The sequence below is a fragment of the Monodon monoceros genome, unplaced genomic scaffold (assembly GCF_005190385.1).
Source record: "Monodon monoceros isolate NGI ecotype Baffin Bay Population unplaced genomic scaffold, NGI_Narwhal_1 Super_Scaffold_11, whole genome shotgun sequence".
NCBI classification, from domain to species: Eukaryota; Metazoa; Chordata; class Mammalia; order Artiodactyla; family Monodontidae; genus Monodon; species Monodon monoceros.
This window is the reverse complement of record NW_021703767.1, coordinates 71841139-71860473: the sequence shown is the minus strand read 5'-3', so window position 1 is coordinate 71860473 and position 19335 is coordinate 71841139. Positions and strand designations below refer to the sequence as shown.

General features: G+C 38.2%; 1 protein-coding gene across 2 annotated transcripts in view; it reads left to right on the top strand.

Moving 5' to 3' along the window:
• The window catches only part of RNF168 (ring finger protein 168), a 42161-nt gene extending 29559 nt beyond the window's left edge, over positions 1-12602 (top strand). The window contains exons 5-7 of one of the 2 annotated variants that reach the window (XM_029214148.1): positions 1090-1211; positions 6465-6546; positions 9298-12602. In XM_029214148.1, coding sequence (XP_029069981.1) covers positions 1090-1211; positions 6465-6546; positions 9298-10251 — 1158 coding nt within the window. In that variant the 3' untranslated portion in view covers positions 10252-12602. The remainder of the gene's footprint in view (positions 1-1089; positions 1212-6464; positions 6547-9297) is intronic. The other variant, XM_029214147.1, reaches the window with a different exon arrangement.
• The last annotated feature ends 6733 nt before the right edge of the window (positions 12603-19335 follow it).

The window sequence follows — 19335 nt, the reverse complement described above, 5'->3', positions numbered from 1 at the left end:
TTTTTTTTTTTGCGGTACGCGGGCCTTTCACTGTTGTGGCCTCTCCACCGCGGAGCACAGGCTCCGGATGCGCAGGCTCAGCAGCCATAGCTCACGGGCCCAGCCGCTCCGCGGCATGTGGGATCTTCCCGGACCGGGGCACGAACCCGTGTCCCCTGCATTGGCAGGCGGACTCTTAACCACTGCGCCACCAGGGAAGCCCTATATGCCCTTTTTAAAAATGTTTTTCCTTTTAAAATTTAAGTGGAATAGCTTTGGAGCAGTACACAATTGAGAAATTAAATAAAAGACATAGACTATGGAACTTCCCTGGCAGTCCAGTGGTTAGGACTTGGCGCTTTCACTGCCATGGCCCTGGGTTCATTCCCTGGTTGGGGACTAAGATCCTGTAAGCTGCACAGCGTGGCCAAAAAAAAAAAAAAAGACATAGATCAATAGAATAACAAGTGGGATAGGAGAGAAAATATATCAGAGAGGAAAATCTGGGGTCAACTTTGTCTTTCAAGAGTTATTGTTTTAATTCTTCATGTTTTCACATGGGCTTATAAGAGCAGATCTACTGATATTTTAAAATAGTTTTTCATTTACTTGTAAAAGTTTGGTCGTCCTAGGCCAGATGTCTACCACCACCAAGTATATTAATTTTTCCAATAGTGTAGTAAGAAACTTATGAGACTGCCATAAGACAGCAAGTAAATATTGATGATATTTATTGGTATGCCCTTAAATCCCCAAATTAAATTATTTAACGTAAAATAAATTTTATACCAGGTATAGCCACAGCTCTGAATTTTTCCCTACAGATTACGGTAGTTATAAATATGAAATTATTCATTAGAAAAGTTAGCAGAAATTATCAGCTAATGAGATTAGTACCATCATGCTCTTTGTGTTTATAATGTAGAGTAAAAATGCAATTTAGACCAACTTAGATAAACTTTATCTTGTTTATATTAATTTTTTCATGGTCAGTATTATTCAAAGGATATATAGAATTTAATAATTCCTGAAAAATTCTATTGTGGATTCTGAATTGATTAATAGCTTATTTTATTTTAAAATTGTTTTATGCTTTTTCTGCTGTTGAAGAACAATTTCTGTGAGGGAAGTATCTTGGCTTCGCCCTTGAATTCCGAAAAATCTGATCCACTCACAACCAAGTCACAGAAGAAAAGTAAGAACAAACAAACGAACACTGGAGATATTCAGAAGTAAGTGAATATAGTTTACTGCTATATCAAAATTTGGCCCATCAGCTCTGCATGAAAACCCTCCAGATAGTCTGAGGTTGATGTAAAGTGAAAATAAGAGAGATGCTCACATAGCTTAGATTCCTGGCTAGCATGAAGAGGGATGTGAAACCTTTTTTATCTTCATTGCTCAGGATTTCCATGTTGTTCCCATTTCCTTTTTCTCTTGATTTAGATTCAAGTGAGAATCTAGTTCCATATAAGGTCATCCTCATTGAAGGAGTTTACAGTTTGGCATCTAGATCATTACCCCACCCTCTTTTTCCCAGTTTATATATTACATTTCTTCCCCACTGTACAAAAAACATGAGTCAGGTAGTCAACAGTGGAGTGAATTTAGTTGCCCCAGAGTGCCCCTCTTAGCAGCAGGAAGAGTTGATGACTCTATGAGGATATAAGCTTTTCCATAGTAATTCATAGTTGAAAAAGTTTATCAGCTACAATCTAGACTTCAAAAACATGTAAGGGCTTTTGATTCAACTGGGTAAATATGTGCAGGTAATTTGCTTCCTTTCAAAATTCATAGAAATTTAGGATTTTAGATGGTGGAAATTTGGGACAGGGAGATGGAGATAGATGGGAAGAGGGCAGCATTAAATGAGGTGGTTGCTATTAAAAGAAGAAATAGACATGTAACATCAATATTGTTAATGCCTGATATAATGCAAAGTAGAAGTCGAGAAAAACCATTAAAAGAAAAGCAGGGATATTTCATATTGATATAATACTATTCTGCGTAAAGGACATAACTGTCATGAATCTAAATATATATTTTGAAATATATAAAGATAAAACTTTACTAGAAATATAAGCATAAACTGATGAATTTAAAAGCAGAAATTGGAGAAACTGGTGGGTTAAAGGTACACAAAGTTAAAAACAGATAAGGTCTAGTCTCTGGAATATATAAAGAATTCTTAAAAATAAACAACAAAGTAGATAGAAGTGATGGTTGCACAACTTTGTAAATGTACTAAATGTACGCTTTAAAATGGTTATTTTATTTATTTATTTATGTTTTTACGGTACGCGGGCCTCTCACTGTTGTGGCCTCTCCCGCCGCGGAGCACAGGCTTCGGACGCGCAGGCCCAGCAGCCATAGCTCACGGACCCAGCCACTCTGCGGCATGTGGGATCTTCCTGGACCGGGGCATGAACCCGTGTCCCCTGCATCGGCAGGCGGACTCTCAACCACTGCGCCACCAGGGAAGCCCTAGCTTTGGTGTTTTTAAAATATGTTCACAAATCTTTGATATTTCTCCCTTCAAAAGACTGAGCCTAATTCCCCTCCCCTTGAATGTGGGCTGGACTTAAGTATACACATAGAATTACCAGAAGGGACATTGTACACTTCAGAGAGGGGGACATTGTACACTTCAGAGACTAAGTCCTAAATTGACTTTTCTCTTTTGGATTATTTGCTCTGGGAAAGTTAGCTGTCATGTTGTGAGCAGCCCTATGGAAAGTCCCACATGGTAAGGAACTGGGGCCTTCTGCCAACAACCAGTAAGGAAGTGAGACCTCCAGAATAGCCTTTGTGCGTGAGCCTGGTTGGAGGGTGATCCTCTAGCCTCAGTCAGGCTACTGACCAGATGACTGACCAACATCTTGACTGGACCCTCATGAAAATCCTGAGCCAGAACTACCCTGCTAAGCTGCTCTTGAACTCCTGACCCTCAGAAACTATGAGATAATGTTTGTTGGTTTAAGCCACTAAGTTTTGGGGTACTTTGGATAACCAACACAGTAGTCATCGTTGCTGGTCAGTGGGGAAAGGATGTACTTGTCAATAAATGCCTGTGGGACAGTGGATAATATGTGGGGAAAATTAGCTTGGACCTCTATTCATACTATCTATAAAAATTAAGGCGAGTTAAAGACCTATTAAAAAGACAAGGGAATTCCCTGGCGGTCCCGTGGTTAGGACTCAGCACTTTCACTGCTGAGTTCAATCCCTGGTCCGGGAACTAAGATCCAGCAAGCCATGCAGCGCAGCATGCGTAAATAAGTAAGCAAGCAAATATGTAAATATATACATATATACATAAAAAAAATCTTTAGGAAGATAACAAAGGAGGATATCTGTAGAGAGGGATGCTTTAAGGAGCAAACCAAATAGACTATAATAAGATTTAAAATGTCTATCAAAATACCTTTAGGGAATGAAAAGATAAGCTGCCCTCTAAAAGAAGATATTTCAACTTATTTACTGGAAAAAGTTTATTATTAAAGAATACCCACCTATTTGTGAGAAAAAGACAGAACTACAGAAAAAGAGGCAAAAAATTTTGACATCACAGAACACAAAAGCTGAAGGCCAAAACATATGTGAAAAGATTGAACTTTATTAGTAATCAAGGAAATTTTAATTTAAATTACAGTGAGGCAGACATAGAGAACAGACTTGCGGTTGTCAAGGGGGTGGGGTGGGGAAGGGAAGGATTGGGAGTTTGGGATTAGCAGGTGCAAACTTTTATATATAGGATGGGTAAACAACAAGGTCCTACTTGGAACACAGGGAACTACATTCAATATCCTGTGATAAACCATAATGGAAAAGAATATATATATATCTGTGTAACTGAACCACTTTGCTGTACAGCAGAAATTAACACATTAGCACATTGTAAATCAACTATACTTCAATAGAATTTTTAAAAAATTACAGTGAGGTCATTTCACATATACAAATATTGAATTATTATGTTGTATACCTGATACTAATATAATGTCATATGTCAATTGCACCTCAATTAAAACAGCAACAAAATAATGATGAGGTAACATTTCATACTCACCCTATTGGAAAAATTAAACTTTCTGGCAATATTAAGTATCCTAGAGGATAAGGAGCACTTACACTATAGGTGGGAGTGTAAAAGGTTGATGCTCTATGACTGGAGTGTAGACACTAAAACCCCAGAAGACATGTGCAGGAATGTTCCCAGCAGTACCATTTAGTAACAGTAAAGAGCCAGAAGCACCCACATGTCCAACAGTGGACCAGAATACTGTTACTTTCCAGCAATGAAAATGAATTCTGGCTAAGGAAAACATGCCTGATTCAGGAAGGCGTTGTGTGAAGAAGTCAAGTTGTGGAAAGATACATGTAGTATGATTCCATATATGTAAAGTTCAGAAATCATGCAGTACTAAGCAATAAAGTGTTTAGGGTTACTAGTGTGTGTTAAGACTATTTTTAAAAGCAAGACATAAGACTAACACATTATAAAACAACTATACCCCAATAAAAATAAAATAGACCAAGGGGAAAATAAATAAAAGCAAGAGATAAGAGCATCTCAGGATAGTTGTAGCCTGTCAGCTGGGGCACAAAGAGAAGGCCCCATAAAGAATTTTAAAATCAGTGATTTTTTTCCCCTTAAACTGAGTGATAAGTATATGGGTTTTTACAATAATATAAGATTTTAAAACTTTTTAAAGTATATATATATATATTAATCTTAAATGTAACTTCTGGAGAATTTTTACATATGTATAAACCACACTCCAGATTAAGATACAGACTGTTTCCAAAAGGTTCACTCGTATCCTTTCCCAGTCAGTATCTCCCTCCCTGTAACTATGATGTATTAGTCATCAATTTTATACACATTAGTGTATACATGTCAATCCCAATCGCCCAATTCATCACATCACCACCACCACCACCCCTTACATATATTTTGTAACTATTTTCTTGTAAACTATTTGTTTTTATGAGGTAGGCCTATGTATATAGTTTTTTATAAAGATCTATGACATAAGTGAAAAAAGGAAATCACAAAAGAATATGATTGCTTTAAAAAAAGATAGTGTGTAGTATATAGAAATAATTTTTTAAAAAATTGGTTACATATGAGGAAGCAAATAAGAATGGAAAGGGATGATACATATTTCCTACATGTATTCATATATTACTTGGTTATTATAAATAAACAATATCCCAGAGAGTTCACAAATCTTCACCAATTATGTTAGATGGGTATCTGATCACACTTTGTTTTGTTTTCTGCTTATGGATTTCTGAACAACTATTAAGCTGTAATAATTCTATGTTGGTTTTAATATACTTGGTTACTAATGTCTAACATTGGCAGAAGGAATTCTTCAGCTTTGGGAAACAAAATTAAAATGAGACTAAACCTGGACTCCTGTTTTATCAACTGAGAGGTAGTTCTTATTCTCATAAGTTTTCAGAGTAAATATTTAGGTTGATGCAACTAAATATGTGGTTTGGATACTATTTTGTCTATAAGGGATATTTATTCTTTATATGAGATCTTTGTCTAGATTTTATTTTAATGTTATATGCTACACGTTGGTGCTTTGGACAGTGGAACTTATGATTTTACATATTTGCAATCAGACATTTTTCCATTGTTTTCTTCAATTATAAAAGCTAGCTGCTCTTTGAAAATCACCCAAAGTTACCACCACTTGAAGACAGCCAACATTTGTGCCATTTTTGAGCAGAGTTGTTGTATGTGTTTGGATTTTTTTTTAACAAAATCCAAACAAAATCCAAAAAAAAGTATTTAAAAAATATACCTAACCTCTTATAACCTGTCCTTTTATTCCCATTTCTTTTATGTTTTCCATTATATTACAGACTTAATATTTTCAGTGGCAAACAGCCTATTAAAGATGCTTAGATATTTAGAGATGTGCTCTTATGCTGATACATTGATAAATCTTTTATATCTCTAAGTAGATAGTTGATATAAAATATGTATATAATAAAATCTCTATACCAAAATGGTAAAGAATCTAATCATAGACCATTTTTCAAATAGAGATAAAAAATGTAGAATTTCTGGCATTAAAAAGAAACTAACATATTCCTTCTCCTGACTTGAAATGTCAGTTCCATTACTTTTGGGAAGACTGTATACAGTCTTACGTTGTTTTGATGCTAGTACCTACCTGTTTAAATTCTTTTGAGAATTAAGGAATAATTTAGATTTGACTTTTACTTCCTTTTCTGCTGCTTTTCACTAAAATATATCAATAGTCAGACTTCTAAGTTTTGCTCCAGAAATAGAACAAAATACCTGAGACAGGGAGATGAATTACACTCTTTCTGATAAATCAGCCAAGCAGCAAGCCAGACAGCCTTCAGCATAAATAGCTAATCTGGCTTTATTATATTGAATACATGCCACTTGTGTTTCAAAGCATTCAAATTTTGGCAAACTTTTTTTTTTTTTTAAGGTATTTGTCACCTAAATCTCAACCTTGGTCAGCATCACAGTCTGAAGTTGTGCAAGAAGACAGGAAAGACTCCATGTCTAAGGTATGTGGATGCTAAAGATATTCTTGGCTTGGCAAGTTTATTAATGCTATAGAATGTTAATACTTGCAGTTTCCTAACTTTTTTTAAGTCACTATAGTAAATGGAACAACCTTTCTTAGTCACCTTAGGCTCACTTAGGCTAGGAGTCAGCAGACCTTTTCTCTAAAGAGCCAGATAGTAAATATTTTAGGCTTTGTGGCCCAAATGGTCTCAGTCACAACTGTTCAATGATGCTGTTGTCATTTGAAAGCATCCATAACAATATATAAACAAATGAGCTTGTCTTTGTTCCAGTAAAACTGTACAAAAACAAGCACCAGGCTGAATTTGGTCCATGGGCTGTAGTTTGTACATCCCTGACCGAGATCATCAGACTCACAAAACTAAATAGGCTACCCCTGGTACCAGCTTCACTTAAAGGATTACACAATGGTAAACAAAGCGTGCTAGTAGGGTAGCATCAGACATCAGGCGTATCTGTTCAGCAAGAGGCCTCACTGCAGAGCTCCTAAGTGATGGCCTGGAAGTGAGACTATGCAGAGGAGTGTAGTAACCACCCAGACTTAGAAGTCCCATGCCCCATAAGAGTAAATTATTCACTGTAACAACTCATGGGTGTGGCTTCCAGGGGTCTTAGGAAGGAACACAGCCAAAGAGTTGTAAGTCACTTACAGAAGCCCTGAGCTTTGGCTTCCTGCAAGGTATTTATAGATCACTCCTAGTTCTCCTAGTACAGATGCAGTTCACCAGTAAGGGTCATTTTTACCATAAACTATGTGGCCTAGTAACACAGGTGACATTTCACCTGTATCAGGCTTCCAGGAAAATAGAACTAGGAAAAGCCAGCTGACACCAAGCTCAGTTTCCTACATGGAAGTTTTATTAGCCCTTTACTCACAGGTTCCTAAACTTTTTTCAGTTTAGCTAGGTGGTTTTATAGAACCTAACATTTAATGGACGTTTATGTGCCAAATAATGTATTTATTTTCTTTAATCTTCATCACAGCCACCAACTCTATAAGGTACCCTTCTTGTGCCCAATTATAGTTGAGAAAACTGAGGCATGCAGAGGCAAGAGAATTGCTCAGTGTCCCTTAAGTAGAGGTATTAGAGGGAGAATTCAATTCCAGATGGTCTGGCTTATGCTGGAACTAAGGATTGATGGGAGAGGCATTGTAGGCTGGGATTTTTTTTCCTATCCTGGTGTTAATATTCACAGCAAAACTAGGTAAGCAACCTAGAATTTGTCCAATCCAAACTACATTGGTTCATAAAAAATCTTATGAGGAATGATAAATGCAAAGCAAAGTAGGTAAAAGAACAGATTTAAGATCGCAAACAAGGAGGAATTTTTGTTTTGAAGCAAGTTCTCATTGAAGCCTTTCTTCTTTTTTATTTATTTTATTTATTTGGTTGGCTGGTTGGTTGGTTGCGCTAGGTCTTAGTTGCAGCATGCCTTAGTTGCGGCTCACTGGCTCCTTAGTTGCAGCATGCATGTGGGATCTAGTTCCCTGACCAGGAATCGAACCCGGGCCTCCTGCTTTGGGAGCATGGAGTCTTAACCACTGCGCCACCAGGGAAGTACCGAAACCTTTCTTCTTAAGGCTTTCTCATGGTCAAAACTAATCCTAGGTCTTAACTTACCCAAGACCTGTAAGTGAGAAGAACTATACTGGCTAAAGCAAGGGTTCTTAACCTAAGGTCTGTGGGTAGAATCCACAGAGTACATATGAACCTAGATATAAGGAAAAGTTTATCTTTACTTCCACCTGACCTCTCATTTTAGCGTTTCCTTTAGTTATGAATGTAGGCAGCAAACCAGTAAACCATAATACTGTTAACAGTACCTGTGACTTTGTCACCAATAGATAACACAGGTTTTTAATCACATTACATTTGTTGCAGATCTCTTGAAATATCGTTTATACTCATCCCTCCTTCAGTGTTACAAATTATTAGACTTGCCACTAGATCTTATTATTTAATTTATTAATAGATATGCATTATTACATCATAAATTGTAAGATTTTAATAATTGTTTTGCAATATAAATTGTTCCGTATGTATGTATTTATTTTTGGCTGTGTTGGGTCTTTGTTGCTGCGCGCGGACTTTCTCTAGTTGCAACCAGTGAGGGCTCCTCTCTGTTGCGGTATGTGAGTTTCTCATTGCAGTGGCTTCTCTTGTTGCAGAGCACGGACTCTGGGCATGTGGGCTTTAGTAGTTGTGGCGCACGGGCTTAGTTGTTTCGCGGCATGTGGGATCTTCCCAGATCAGGGCTCGAGCCCATGTCCCCTGCATTGGTAGGCGGATTCTTAACCACTGAGCCACCAGGGAAGTCCCCCTGTGTATTTATTGTTATGTTTAAAAATATTATTCTCAAAGAGGTCTGTAAGCTTCACAGAAATGCCAAAAGGAGGAGGGTTTGTGACACAAAAAGGGATTAAAAATCCCTGGGCTAGAGGAAGTTTGTAAGATGAGAAGTCAAGTCATCGTGCCAGCTCCTGGCCATATATAGAGCTAGTTTGTGGATTTTAAACTGTAGGTCTTCATGGGAGTGAAAATGAAGAAATACCTTAATCTAAATTGGCACACAGAATAAAAATACTATTAAGAATTAATATATCTTATTAGTAGTAATAATAATTACCTTATAGTGACAACTCAGCTTTGGTATCAGTGTAATTAGACTTATGTATTATGACTTGATGTTTTCCCCTGGTTCACTCAGTGTTTTTCTGTTTTCTACAGGAAACTGACAGCAGTGATGTGAAGAGCCCTACATGGCAAGACACAGAAATTGAGGAAGATATGCCAACACTTTCTCCTCAGATATGCCTTGAAGTTCATGAGCAAGGTGTACAATCTTCACTGGAGCCACCTGTGCCTCAGTTACGCGCCAGTGGTGAAGAATGGTGGCCTGAAGGAAAAGTCAGAACAAGACCAAGCAGTCATGAAGAAGAGTTGTGTGTCATAAATCATGAGGGACCTGAAGCCAGAGTCCCCTGCTCTGGAGAAGCTGCAGTTAAGCCTTGTGGCAAAACAGAGAGTCGGTGCACTGTATCAGATATGACACAGATAATTAGAAATAACACAGCTGAGACAGAAAATGAAGAGTCTCACCTACTGAGTGGTAAAGATATCTCCAAAAGAAAAAACCAGGAATCTTTGTCTGAAGCAGTCAGGGATCCATGCTTTTCTGCAAAAAGAAGAAAAATGTTCCCCAAAGCTTCCTCAGACCAAGAAGAAACAGAAATCAACTTTACCCAAAAACTGATAGATTTGGAATGTCTACTTTTTGAGAGACGTAAGCAAGAAGAACAGGACAGGTTATTAGCATTACAGCTTCAGAAAGAGGTGGATCAAGAACAGATGAGGCCAAACCGGCAAAAAGGATCCCCAGATGAATATCAGTTACGTGCTACATCCTCACCTCCAGACAAATTACTAAATGAACAAAGGAAGAATTCCAAAGATAGAAACTTCAAAAGACAAACTAATCTAGAGCATCCAAAACCTAGGAGAGGCTCAAAAAATGAAAATTGGCAACCTTCTTTTAAGATCCAGTTGAAACGTTCAGTTAATGGAAGAAAGATAACAAATTCTACTAGAGATAATTGTAATGTATCTAAAACTCCTCATTCCCTACAGCCTAGTAAGTCACAGAAAAGTATTTTTCAGATGTTTCAGAGATACACAAAGTAGTGCTTGGGTAAGGGGAGTGTTGTATAATCTAGTGAAGCTCTCTATCATAGATTCTTTTTAATTAATTCTGCTCCGTGGGCATACTCACTGTCCTTAATTAAAGGACGGTGTGATTACAGGCGAGGAATATACAAATGTGTTTCTGCCAAACTCGGTTGTAAGCAAGAGTCCCACTCCTTTCCTTTTTTAATCACTGGTGTACTAAATTTAAGTTGACAGTCCTTATGGATATAAAAATGCCTTGGCCAACTCCCAAGAAATCTTCATTTCCATGCATTTCCCCCCATATGCATGTTTTGTGGCCTTCACGCACCTTTTTCTACTGACTAGTAATCAAAGCAACATTATAATCTACCAAGTAGCTAAGGAATCCAGGCAGGGTTTAGAATCTCAGTTTTCTTGCAACTTTCCCATATATTTGCAGAGCACTTGAAGTACATCTTTCATAACACTAAAGTAATCTAATTTCCATGTCCACTTCAATTACTTTAAGTATTACAGCATTTTTTTTTTTTTGACTTAAAATGGGTTAGGATCAACGTGAAAGCAGAAAAATCAGTTTTCTGGAAAATTAGGACTTAGCTGACAGAAAGGAAACTAGACTCTTGATGCAAAAGTAGCTAAGCTTGGGATGAGGCTGAGTGGGGTAGATTGACAATTTGGAGGCCTTGAAACTGAGTGGATGATCAGACAACTGGGTCCAGGCTGGAGCAGCAGGTGTAGTTTGGCAAAATATTCTTCCTCGTGCTTTCTTTGCTGGATGGCACAGAAAACATTTGGGTTTTAACAGCTTTTCATACCATACTATCTAATCTGCTATTCCAAAAAAGCGGGGGGGGGAGGATTTACTGTAGGAGAGTTATGTCGCAGTATCCTGTGTTGTAGAACCTGACTAATCATGTGTTTATTTCCTTATGTTAACCTTTGTATTGATACTGACTTTTATTTGTGTTTATGGACAAAAATAGAAAGTATGATATTTGGGTTTTGCTCTGTCTTGCCCCCGAAAGCTAAATCAGAAGGCTGCAATTTCATTTTGTGAAATTTAACTTAGAGACTATTAATCTTTTGTTTCATTAATAGGAACAACTTTGAGCAAACAACTGTTTTAACAGCATTGCTGCTGATATATAGTTAGCCATCCTTTTAAGGTAATAATGCAATGAACTGTCCTAGAGCTAATAATTCTAGCTTAAATTTGTCAGTGTTTTTATACATAATTAAGATTTTTTTCCTCCAAATTTTGTAACTGAAATTCTGTAATCTTTGCATACTTGATGGCGTCTACTTCAATATTGATTGGGTAATTATGGGTAGAATTCTGATGCTGATTTAAATTTTGGTTTGCCTTTTCTCAAAAGTGATTGTCCCCTCAGTAATGATTGTGCTGAAATGTAGTTAGAAGCTAACCAAATTTGTCTAAAATATATCTTTTCATCAAACCAATATTTTTTAAGACCAATTTTGCTTTAAATTTTAGTGACTCTTCAAATTAAAAGTTATATAATTAAATCTTCCTGGAATAGTCCATGACCAAAAAGGGGGGAAAATAGTGTAATGTATTTAGGATTTACATATATAACCACTCATTTGTCTGTGAAGAAGTCTTCCTGACTAAAGTTGGTTTTAAGATATTTTTTTTTTTTGCGGTATGCGGGCCTCTCACTGTTGTAGCCTCTCCCGTTGCGGAGCACAGGCTCCGGACGCGCAGGCTCAGCGGCCATGGCTCACGGGCCCAGCTGCTCCGCGACATGTGGGATCCTCCCAGACCGGGGCACAAACCCGTGTCCCCTGCATCGGCAGGCGGACTCCCAAGCACTGTGCCACCAGGGAAGCCCATAAGATAATTTCTCAATTAGTCTTTCTGATACTACCGTGTATGCATTTTTGTGAGAAACTAGTAAATGTTTTGTGTCAGTCATTAGAATTTACTGATACTTTCCTCCCATTTTTATGGAAGGGATATGAGCGTGTTTAATTTCTCAGGGAGTGCTAAAACTATGCAGAGGTTGAGAATCTGAAAATTAAAATAATTGTTAAAAATTGAAATGGACTATGTGTTTTTCACAGTTAAAAATAAAAATTAACACATGAAAATAAAAAGTTCTGCATAACAAAAACTACCATAAAGGAAAATTGGAAGACATGGCAAACTTGAGAAGAAATAGATACAACTCATCACAAAGAGCTTATTTCCTTTATATAAAGTGTCTGCCAATACATTTAGAAAAAGACTAACAACCCAAAAGGAAAATTAGAAAAGTTTATGTCCCCAAGAAACATAGTTCCCAGGAAAGGAAATATAAGTGGCTCTTAAATGTGTGAAAAGATGCATAATATCACTTATACTAATACTCATACATTTTTCCACCCTTCAGATTAGTAAAGGTGTTTTGTTTTGGGTTTTTTTTTTTCCCCAGTCTTGGCAAGCATGTGGGTAAATAGGCACTCTTATATGTTGCTTGGTATGTATAGAAACTTTTAAAGCCCTAGTGAGGTAACTTGGTAATCTACCTCTAGGAATTTCTTAAAGCTGTTTTCACATATATGTAGAATGGCATGCATAAAACATTTTTGTTTGGCATTGTTTGTAATAAGCTTAGAAACAACCTTAATCATATCAGGAAACACTAAATAAATGATGGTAAAATAGAATACTATACAGCAATTAAGCAAAAAACCCACTTTACTGATACAAAAAGAACGATAAGATATAGAGTTAAACAAAAAATACAAGATGTAGAGTAGTGTACATAGTGTGCAACCATTTATCCAAAGAAGAGAAATATATATTTAAGAGAGAGATAAACAGTGTTGCCAGCAGGGAGAGAAACTGGGTGGCTGGGAGACAGGAGTGGAAGAATGACTTTTCTCTGTATGTTCTTTTATACTTTTAAAATTTTCAATCATATTGAATATATCATCTCAAAATTTAAATGTTCTTAAAATATTACAAGATTAAGGATACTTAGACAGCTCAACCTATACCACTCTAGACAGTGCTTTTTTGCCTTTAAATTCTAAGATTCATAGGAAGGTTTTTCGGTGCAAAAAAAAAAATAATGCAAATTTTTGGAAATAGCGTTGTGAATGAATTTGAATATATTTAGCTTTAATATACTATTTTTAAATTATTTGAAAGCAAAGCTTATGCTTTTCAGGTAGCAATGCTGCAGACCTGCAGTCCTGCTGAGAACAATGAGAAAAGCCAGATAAAAATGTAAAATTTTTACATTTAAAAATTAAAATGCTTTACTTAAAAGCATCAGAAAGCTACTGAAACAATGAGGACTAACTTAGGGGCTAAGATTCTAGAGAGGGGAGATTTGAGAGGTAAACTGATGTTTGCAACCACTTTTTCGCTTGTAGCATGTGCCTATTCTGAATGCAGGACGAGAATCAAGGCTGCTGCTGGTGAACAGAGAAACCAGCAGAGCTCTGGGCCATCTCATGAAGCTAGAGTGACAGTATTGGAGACTTGAGGGTCATCAAACACAAGGTCGGTTTTCCCATCAAGATAACTGCAGTTTTGAAACTGTTCAGAGCAGAGGCTAAAAGGCTGAAAACCTCTGAAAAGCAGAGAGGAGTTGTCGTCAGGCTCACACTGCTGATGAGACAAGAACAGAGTTCAGGACCTACCGGGGAAGGAAGCCTGTTGAACACACCAGGGCCTCAATTGAAAGCCCTAGCACAGAAGTCTGCAAACTGCATCCCAGGGGCCAAATCTGCATGCCGCCAATATTTGTAGGGCCTGTGAGCTAAGAATGGTTTTAAATGGCTCTTCGATTCCTTAGTTCACATATAAGGAATTGAACGATGGGACTAGTAATTTGTGCATGAGTTTTGGACCACCAAAACAAGGGCATGTCGTGCAGGAGGGAAGAAAGAATAATTTCCTTCTTAACTTGGTCTCTACCTGTTAATCTCACTTTCTTAATCTGTAAATGGGAATCAGTGTAACCAAGAGTTGCTATCAAGAGTTAAGGGTAGTGGGACTTCCCTGGTGGTCCAGTGGTTAAGAATCTGCCTTCCAATGCAGGGCACACGGGTTCGATCCCTGGTCGGGGAACTGTCCCACAAGCCACGGGGCAAGTAAGCCCATGTGCCTCAATGAAAGATCCCGCATGCCGCAAGAAAGATCCTGTGTGCCGCAAGTAAGACCCGACACAGCCTAAGTAATTAATTAATTTTTTAAAAAAAAGAGTTAAGGGAAGTAATAGAGCACCTGGCACAGGCCCTGACTCAAAAAAGAACCTTAATAAGTGATAGTGACTCTCCTGGCTATCCTTCAGCCCCACTACTCCATCACTCCCACTTTTGGGAGAGTTTCACTTTATCCAGTGACTTTGTGTACTGTAAGTACCCACGTGTGGCATCCAGTAAATTGCAAGTTACCTTTTGTCTACTCATGAAGACTACTCACCTCTCCCCTACCAGATGTATCTACAGCTCCATGTCACAAGAGACCCCTGCCCATAAGTTCCCCTGTGTCACAGTTCCCAGATTGCAAGAGACTTTGGCCTCAGAAGAAACCATTTCTCAGAAATATTTTGTGGCTTCCTCAAATTCCTATACAAGTTCTACACATTTGGTATGCATAAAGGTTTGTGAATCACTACAGACTTTGAAATGGGGAGTTGGGCCACTACTGTATGTTTGCCCATATCTTAATTCCTGTGTAAAGATCTTAAAAAACAATCATGACTTCAAGTTTTGAGTCAGTTTTGTTCTCCCCAATATATATTTCCTTGTTTTGGCAGGACTTGGAGCAACATGGACCCTGAGTTCAACTTAGGGGACCGTTCTCTTACTTTACATTTCACTTCACGTTTCTCTTCAACTTGGCTTTTGTGGTCCCAGGCTGCTGCAGTTAGGCTCTACCCATGAAACTAGTTGAATCCAGAAGGTTTTCTCTCAATTGGAGATCATAAATTGAGTTTGCCCATCTTTTGTATCATTCCTCTTCATTTCTTAAGACCCATAAAAAGTTTGGGTGTCTCTGTTTTTTACTGCAGGATTAGAATCCCACTCCCTGGTCAGTTTATACTAGACAAATGTAGATTATATTGGATCTGTTGCTTGGGATCCACTTAAGAAAGCAACCAAAATAGGTATTTCAACAGAGGAAATGCAGTATAGGAAATTGGTTAGACAGGTGTTGAAACAAAAGGGAACACAGATAACCCAAAGATGATAACTGCAGGAAGTGGCTACCACCCTCAAAGCTGGGAAACACACAGGAAGGGTTTTGGTTACTAGAATGTAGGTGCTCAGGATTATTTTGGAGAGCGGGCCCTGCAGACTTGGTGTTCAGACCTTTGAGAAAGAAACACCTCCCAGCTACTGCTGGTACTCTGAAAGGGCCCGGTGAGTCTGGTTCTAGAAGAGTTGAAGGCATTTGGAAGCTGGGGTCAACTGCCACTGCTGGGGCAACACTGATAGGAACAGCAAAAAAAATGTCCCTTTTTCCCTTCCCTTCTAGTTAGTACCTCTTACAGGTAATAGAACTTAATAGGAAGCTTGCTGGCAAAGGAGTCTGGGAGAGTCTGGGAAAGTGTTTTTTATATCCCAGCGGAGTTTAGAATGGCAGGCTTGAGAAGACAGGCAGGAGCTAGGAGATAAGAGGGGGAAAAAAATACAGCAGAGAAGTTTTCCGTAAATAGATTCTAGTACAAAGATGTCTTGAAATCTCTAAGGCAAAAACTTGGAAAGTTCCTATCCTGTTAAGATGGAGTAATATGTGTGGGAAATTATGCTTAAGCACAAATGCCCAGAAGTAAAACCTCATAAAGGATCTATGGAAGAAAACTGGAGAACCTTCCCAAGTACGTGTAGAGAGCCCTGCCAATTGTTCAGTTCCTGTATCCCCAAGTGTCCCCATCTCGACCAGAACTGATGATTAGAGAGTAAGGTTTGTGTGTGCCACCCTATACAGAAGCTAACAATCACCTAAAGCCACCATTGTCCCGCGTGCCTACAAAGCTTTCTAATTCCTCACCTACCAGGATGCCAAGAACCCCTCTGAAATTTCTTCTACAGAAAATTAAGGCCATCAGACATCATCGCTAAATTCCCAGAGATCCTAGGAGGGTGCGCCCTAGAAATAATAGAACACCAGGATAAGATTTAAAGGAGGGCATTTTAGTAATTGGAATAGATCATAATGAAGCAACTCCAGAGTAATCCTAGATTGCAAAAAATAAGATGACAGGAATTATGTAATAATCTTAGCAAGAGGCACTGAGATAATACCTAATCAGTTTGGTTTCAATGTGACAGAATCTTTCTACTCCCAAAGAACTTGAAGTGCTATAGTTTATACAAATGTATTCTAAGTTCATTGACTTGAAAAGTGTTCAAAATGATTGTCCTTTTGGAAAAGCACCTTGTAAACAAAAAAATGTACTTGATTCCTTCTATTGTAAAATGCTTAGAAAACTTATAATTAAAGCTTTTATTTGTATAAAGCTACAAATTACATTAGTTAACTGGTTTACTTTTAAAAGAAAAATATTTTTTTTGGTGCTGATTAGCACGTCACAAACCAAAAAGTAGATAAGAGGTCTAATTACCTAAGACTTAGGTCCTTGGTTGGGGAGAAGTGGCAATTTTAATGTTGCATAATAGCAAAAACTACCCAAAAAATGGGAGCTGAACCAACCATGCCTCTTTTCTTTGGTTTAAAAAAATAATTTATGGGGCTTCCCTGGTGGCGCAGTGGTTGAGAGTCCACCTGCCAATGCGGGGGACGCGGGTTCGTGCCCCGGTCCGGGAGGATCCCACATGCCGCGGAGCGGCTGGGCCCGTGAGCCGTGGCCGCTGGGCCTGCACGTCCGGAGCCTGTGCTCCACAGGGGGAGAGGCCACAGCGGTGAGAGGCCCGCGTACCGCAAAAAATAATAATAATAATTTATGCGTCATGTATTTTACTGAAACCTTTATTCCAAATTTAGTGGCTTCTGGGGAGGGATAAATTAGGAGGTTGGGGTTAACACATACACATTACTATGTATAAAATAGATCACCAACAAGGACCTACTGCATAGTATAGGGAACTATGCTCAATATTCTGTAATAACCTATATGGGAAAAGAATTCGAAAAAGAAAAAAAAATATATATATATATATATATGAATTACTATGCTGTACACCTGAAACTAACACCACATTATAAATCAACTATACTTAATAAAATGTTTTAAAATATATTTTTAAAAAATCTAAACAAATTTAGTGGCTTCTACATTAAATTATCTTTAAATGTCAAAACTTTATTTTGACACTTTAATTTTATGGAATGTGGTTTGTGTTTTTCTCCAGGGTCTTGAGAGGAGTCGCTACAGAAAACATTTATTTTAAATGAGGTTGAGGGTTTTTGTTGTTTTGGGTTTTTTTTCTCAATGTTCTAAGACCATTTGTATTTATTTTCTGTTTGCATTCTTTGCTTATTTTTCTATTAGGTTGTCAGACATTCTTAGTTTCTAGGGCCTCTTAATGTATTAGGAAGATTGACCCTTTTAAGTAATGAGTTACAAAACATTTTCCCCATGGGAATGAGTCCCCACACACCTGGGAAAAGATTGATTGTTTGATAGCCATGGTAACAAGTAACCACCAGAACAGGTTATAAACCTGTCTAATCAATCAATGACAACTTGGTTCATTGAACACACCTCTGAAAACCAACCAATCAGTGACAGCCTCATGCTTTGAAAACCAGCTAATCAGTTGTCTCAGGCCAGTAAACACACTTCCTGCACAGCCAACACCGTCACACTTCCCTGTGAGATCTGAGGTTTTCTTTGTGCAGTGCAGTCACCTGACCACCAGCATACCTGTGCTAACCACTGGACTGCCAGGGAATTCCTTAGTCTTATATTTTGACAGCAGTTTGCCATTTATCATTTGACTTTAATTATGAGGTGCTTTTTTTTTCCCCCATGCTGAAGTTTTTGACCTTCAAATAGTTTAATTTTTCAATCATTTGAAAAAATGGATTTTTTTTGTTGAAAGAATTTTCTTCACAGCTATAAAGATGTTACCATTTCCCCTCAATACATGTATATTTTATATGGTTTTATTTTTTACATTTCAATATTTTTTTCTCATTTGATGTTCAACCTGGTGTAGGGAGTAAGGTACGGTCCAACTTTATTATTTTTTTTCATTGTTTATTCAGTTTCCCCAACACCATTTTTTTTAAGTCCGTTATTGCCACTAATCCGAGAGCCTACTTATATGCTAAGTTTCCGTACATGTTAGGGTCTATTTCTGGATTTCCTGCTTTGTTCCATTGGCATGCTACCCACCCGTGCATTGATAGCATATTGTTTTAGTTACTGAAGTTTTATGATACAGCAAGTCACCTCTCATTGCTTTTTGTTTTCTCCCACAGTATTTCAGCTATTCTTGTTATTTTTCCATATCAACTCTAGAATCTCATTCTGTTGCTGTCAGTCTCTTACCCCCAGCCACTTCCTTTCCTTCATCACCAGTGGCTGCTACCAAAGGATACTGCCTCTGCTTTCTAAAAGGATTCCCTCTCTTAAATCTGCCACCACTGGACCTATGTAATTTTTTGACTTTTCCTTTCCACCTCCCCTGCCACCCTCTCCAAATGCTCTGCCTGACTCTGTTCTCAGATCCGCTCATAGGACTTCCACTCAGAACGGGGCCCTCACCTTCTGCAGATGAATGCTTGCTGATGTTCTTCTGAGATCCTACCTTTAGGACCCCTTGGCACTTCCCATTCTTCCCCACTGCACCTTTTCAGCTCCCCAGGTTGGTTATTCTGGTAAAAAGTGTTTGAGGCCATGCTGGGGAGTCTCATGCATCAGGGAACTGTAAATGGGCTCTAGGAGCTAGAGGGTGGCCTCCACCCAACAGCCAGCAAAAAACTGAAGTTCTCTGTACTACAGCTGCAAGGAACTTAATTCTGCCAACAACCATGCAAGCAGGGGAGTGGGTCTTTCCCCCAGTGGAGCCTCCAAATGAGAACTAGCCCTGGCCAACACGTTGACTGCAGCCTGGTGAGACCCTAGCCGAAAACATAGCTAAACCGTGCCCAGACCCCTGGCTGACATA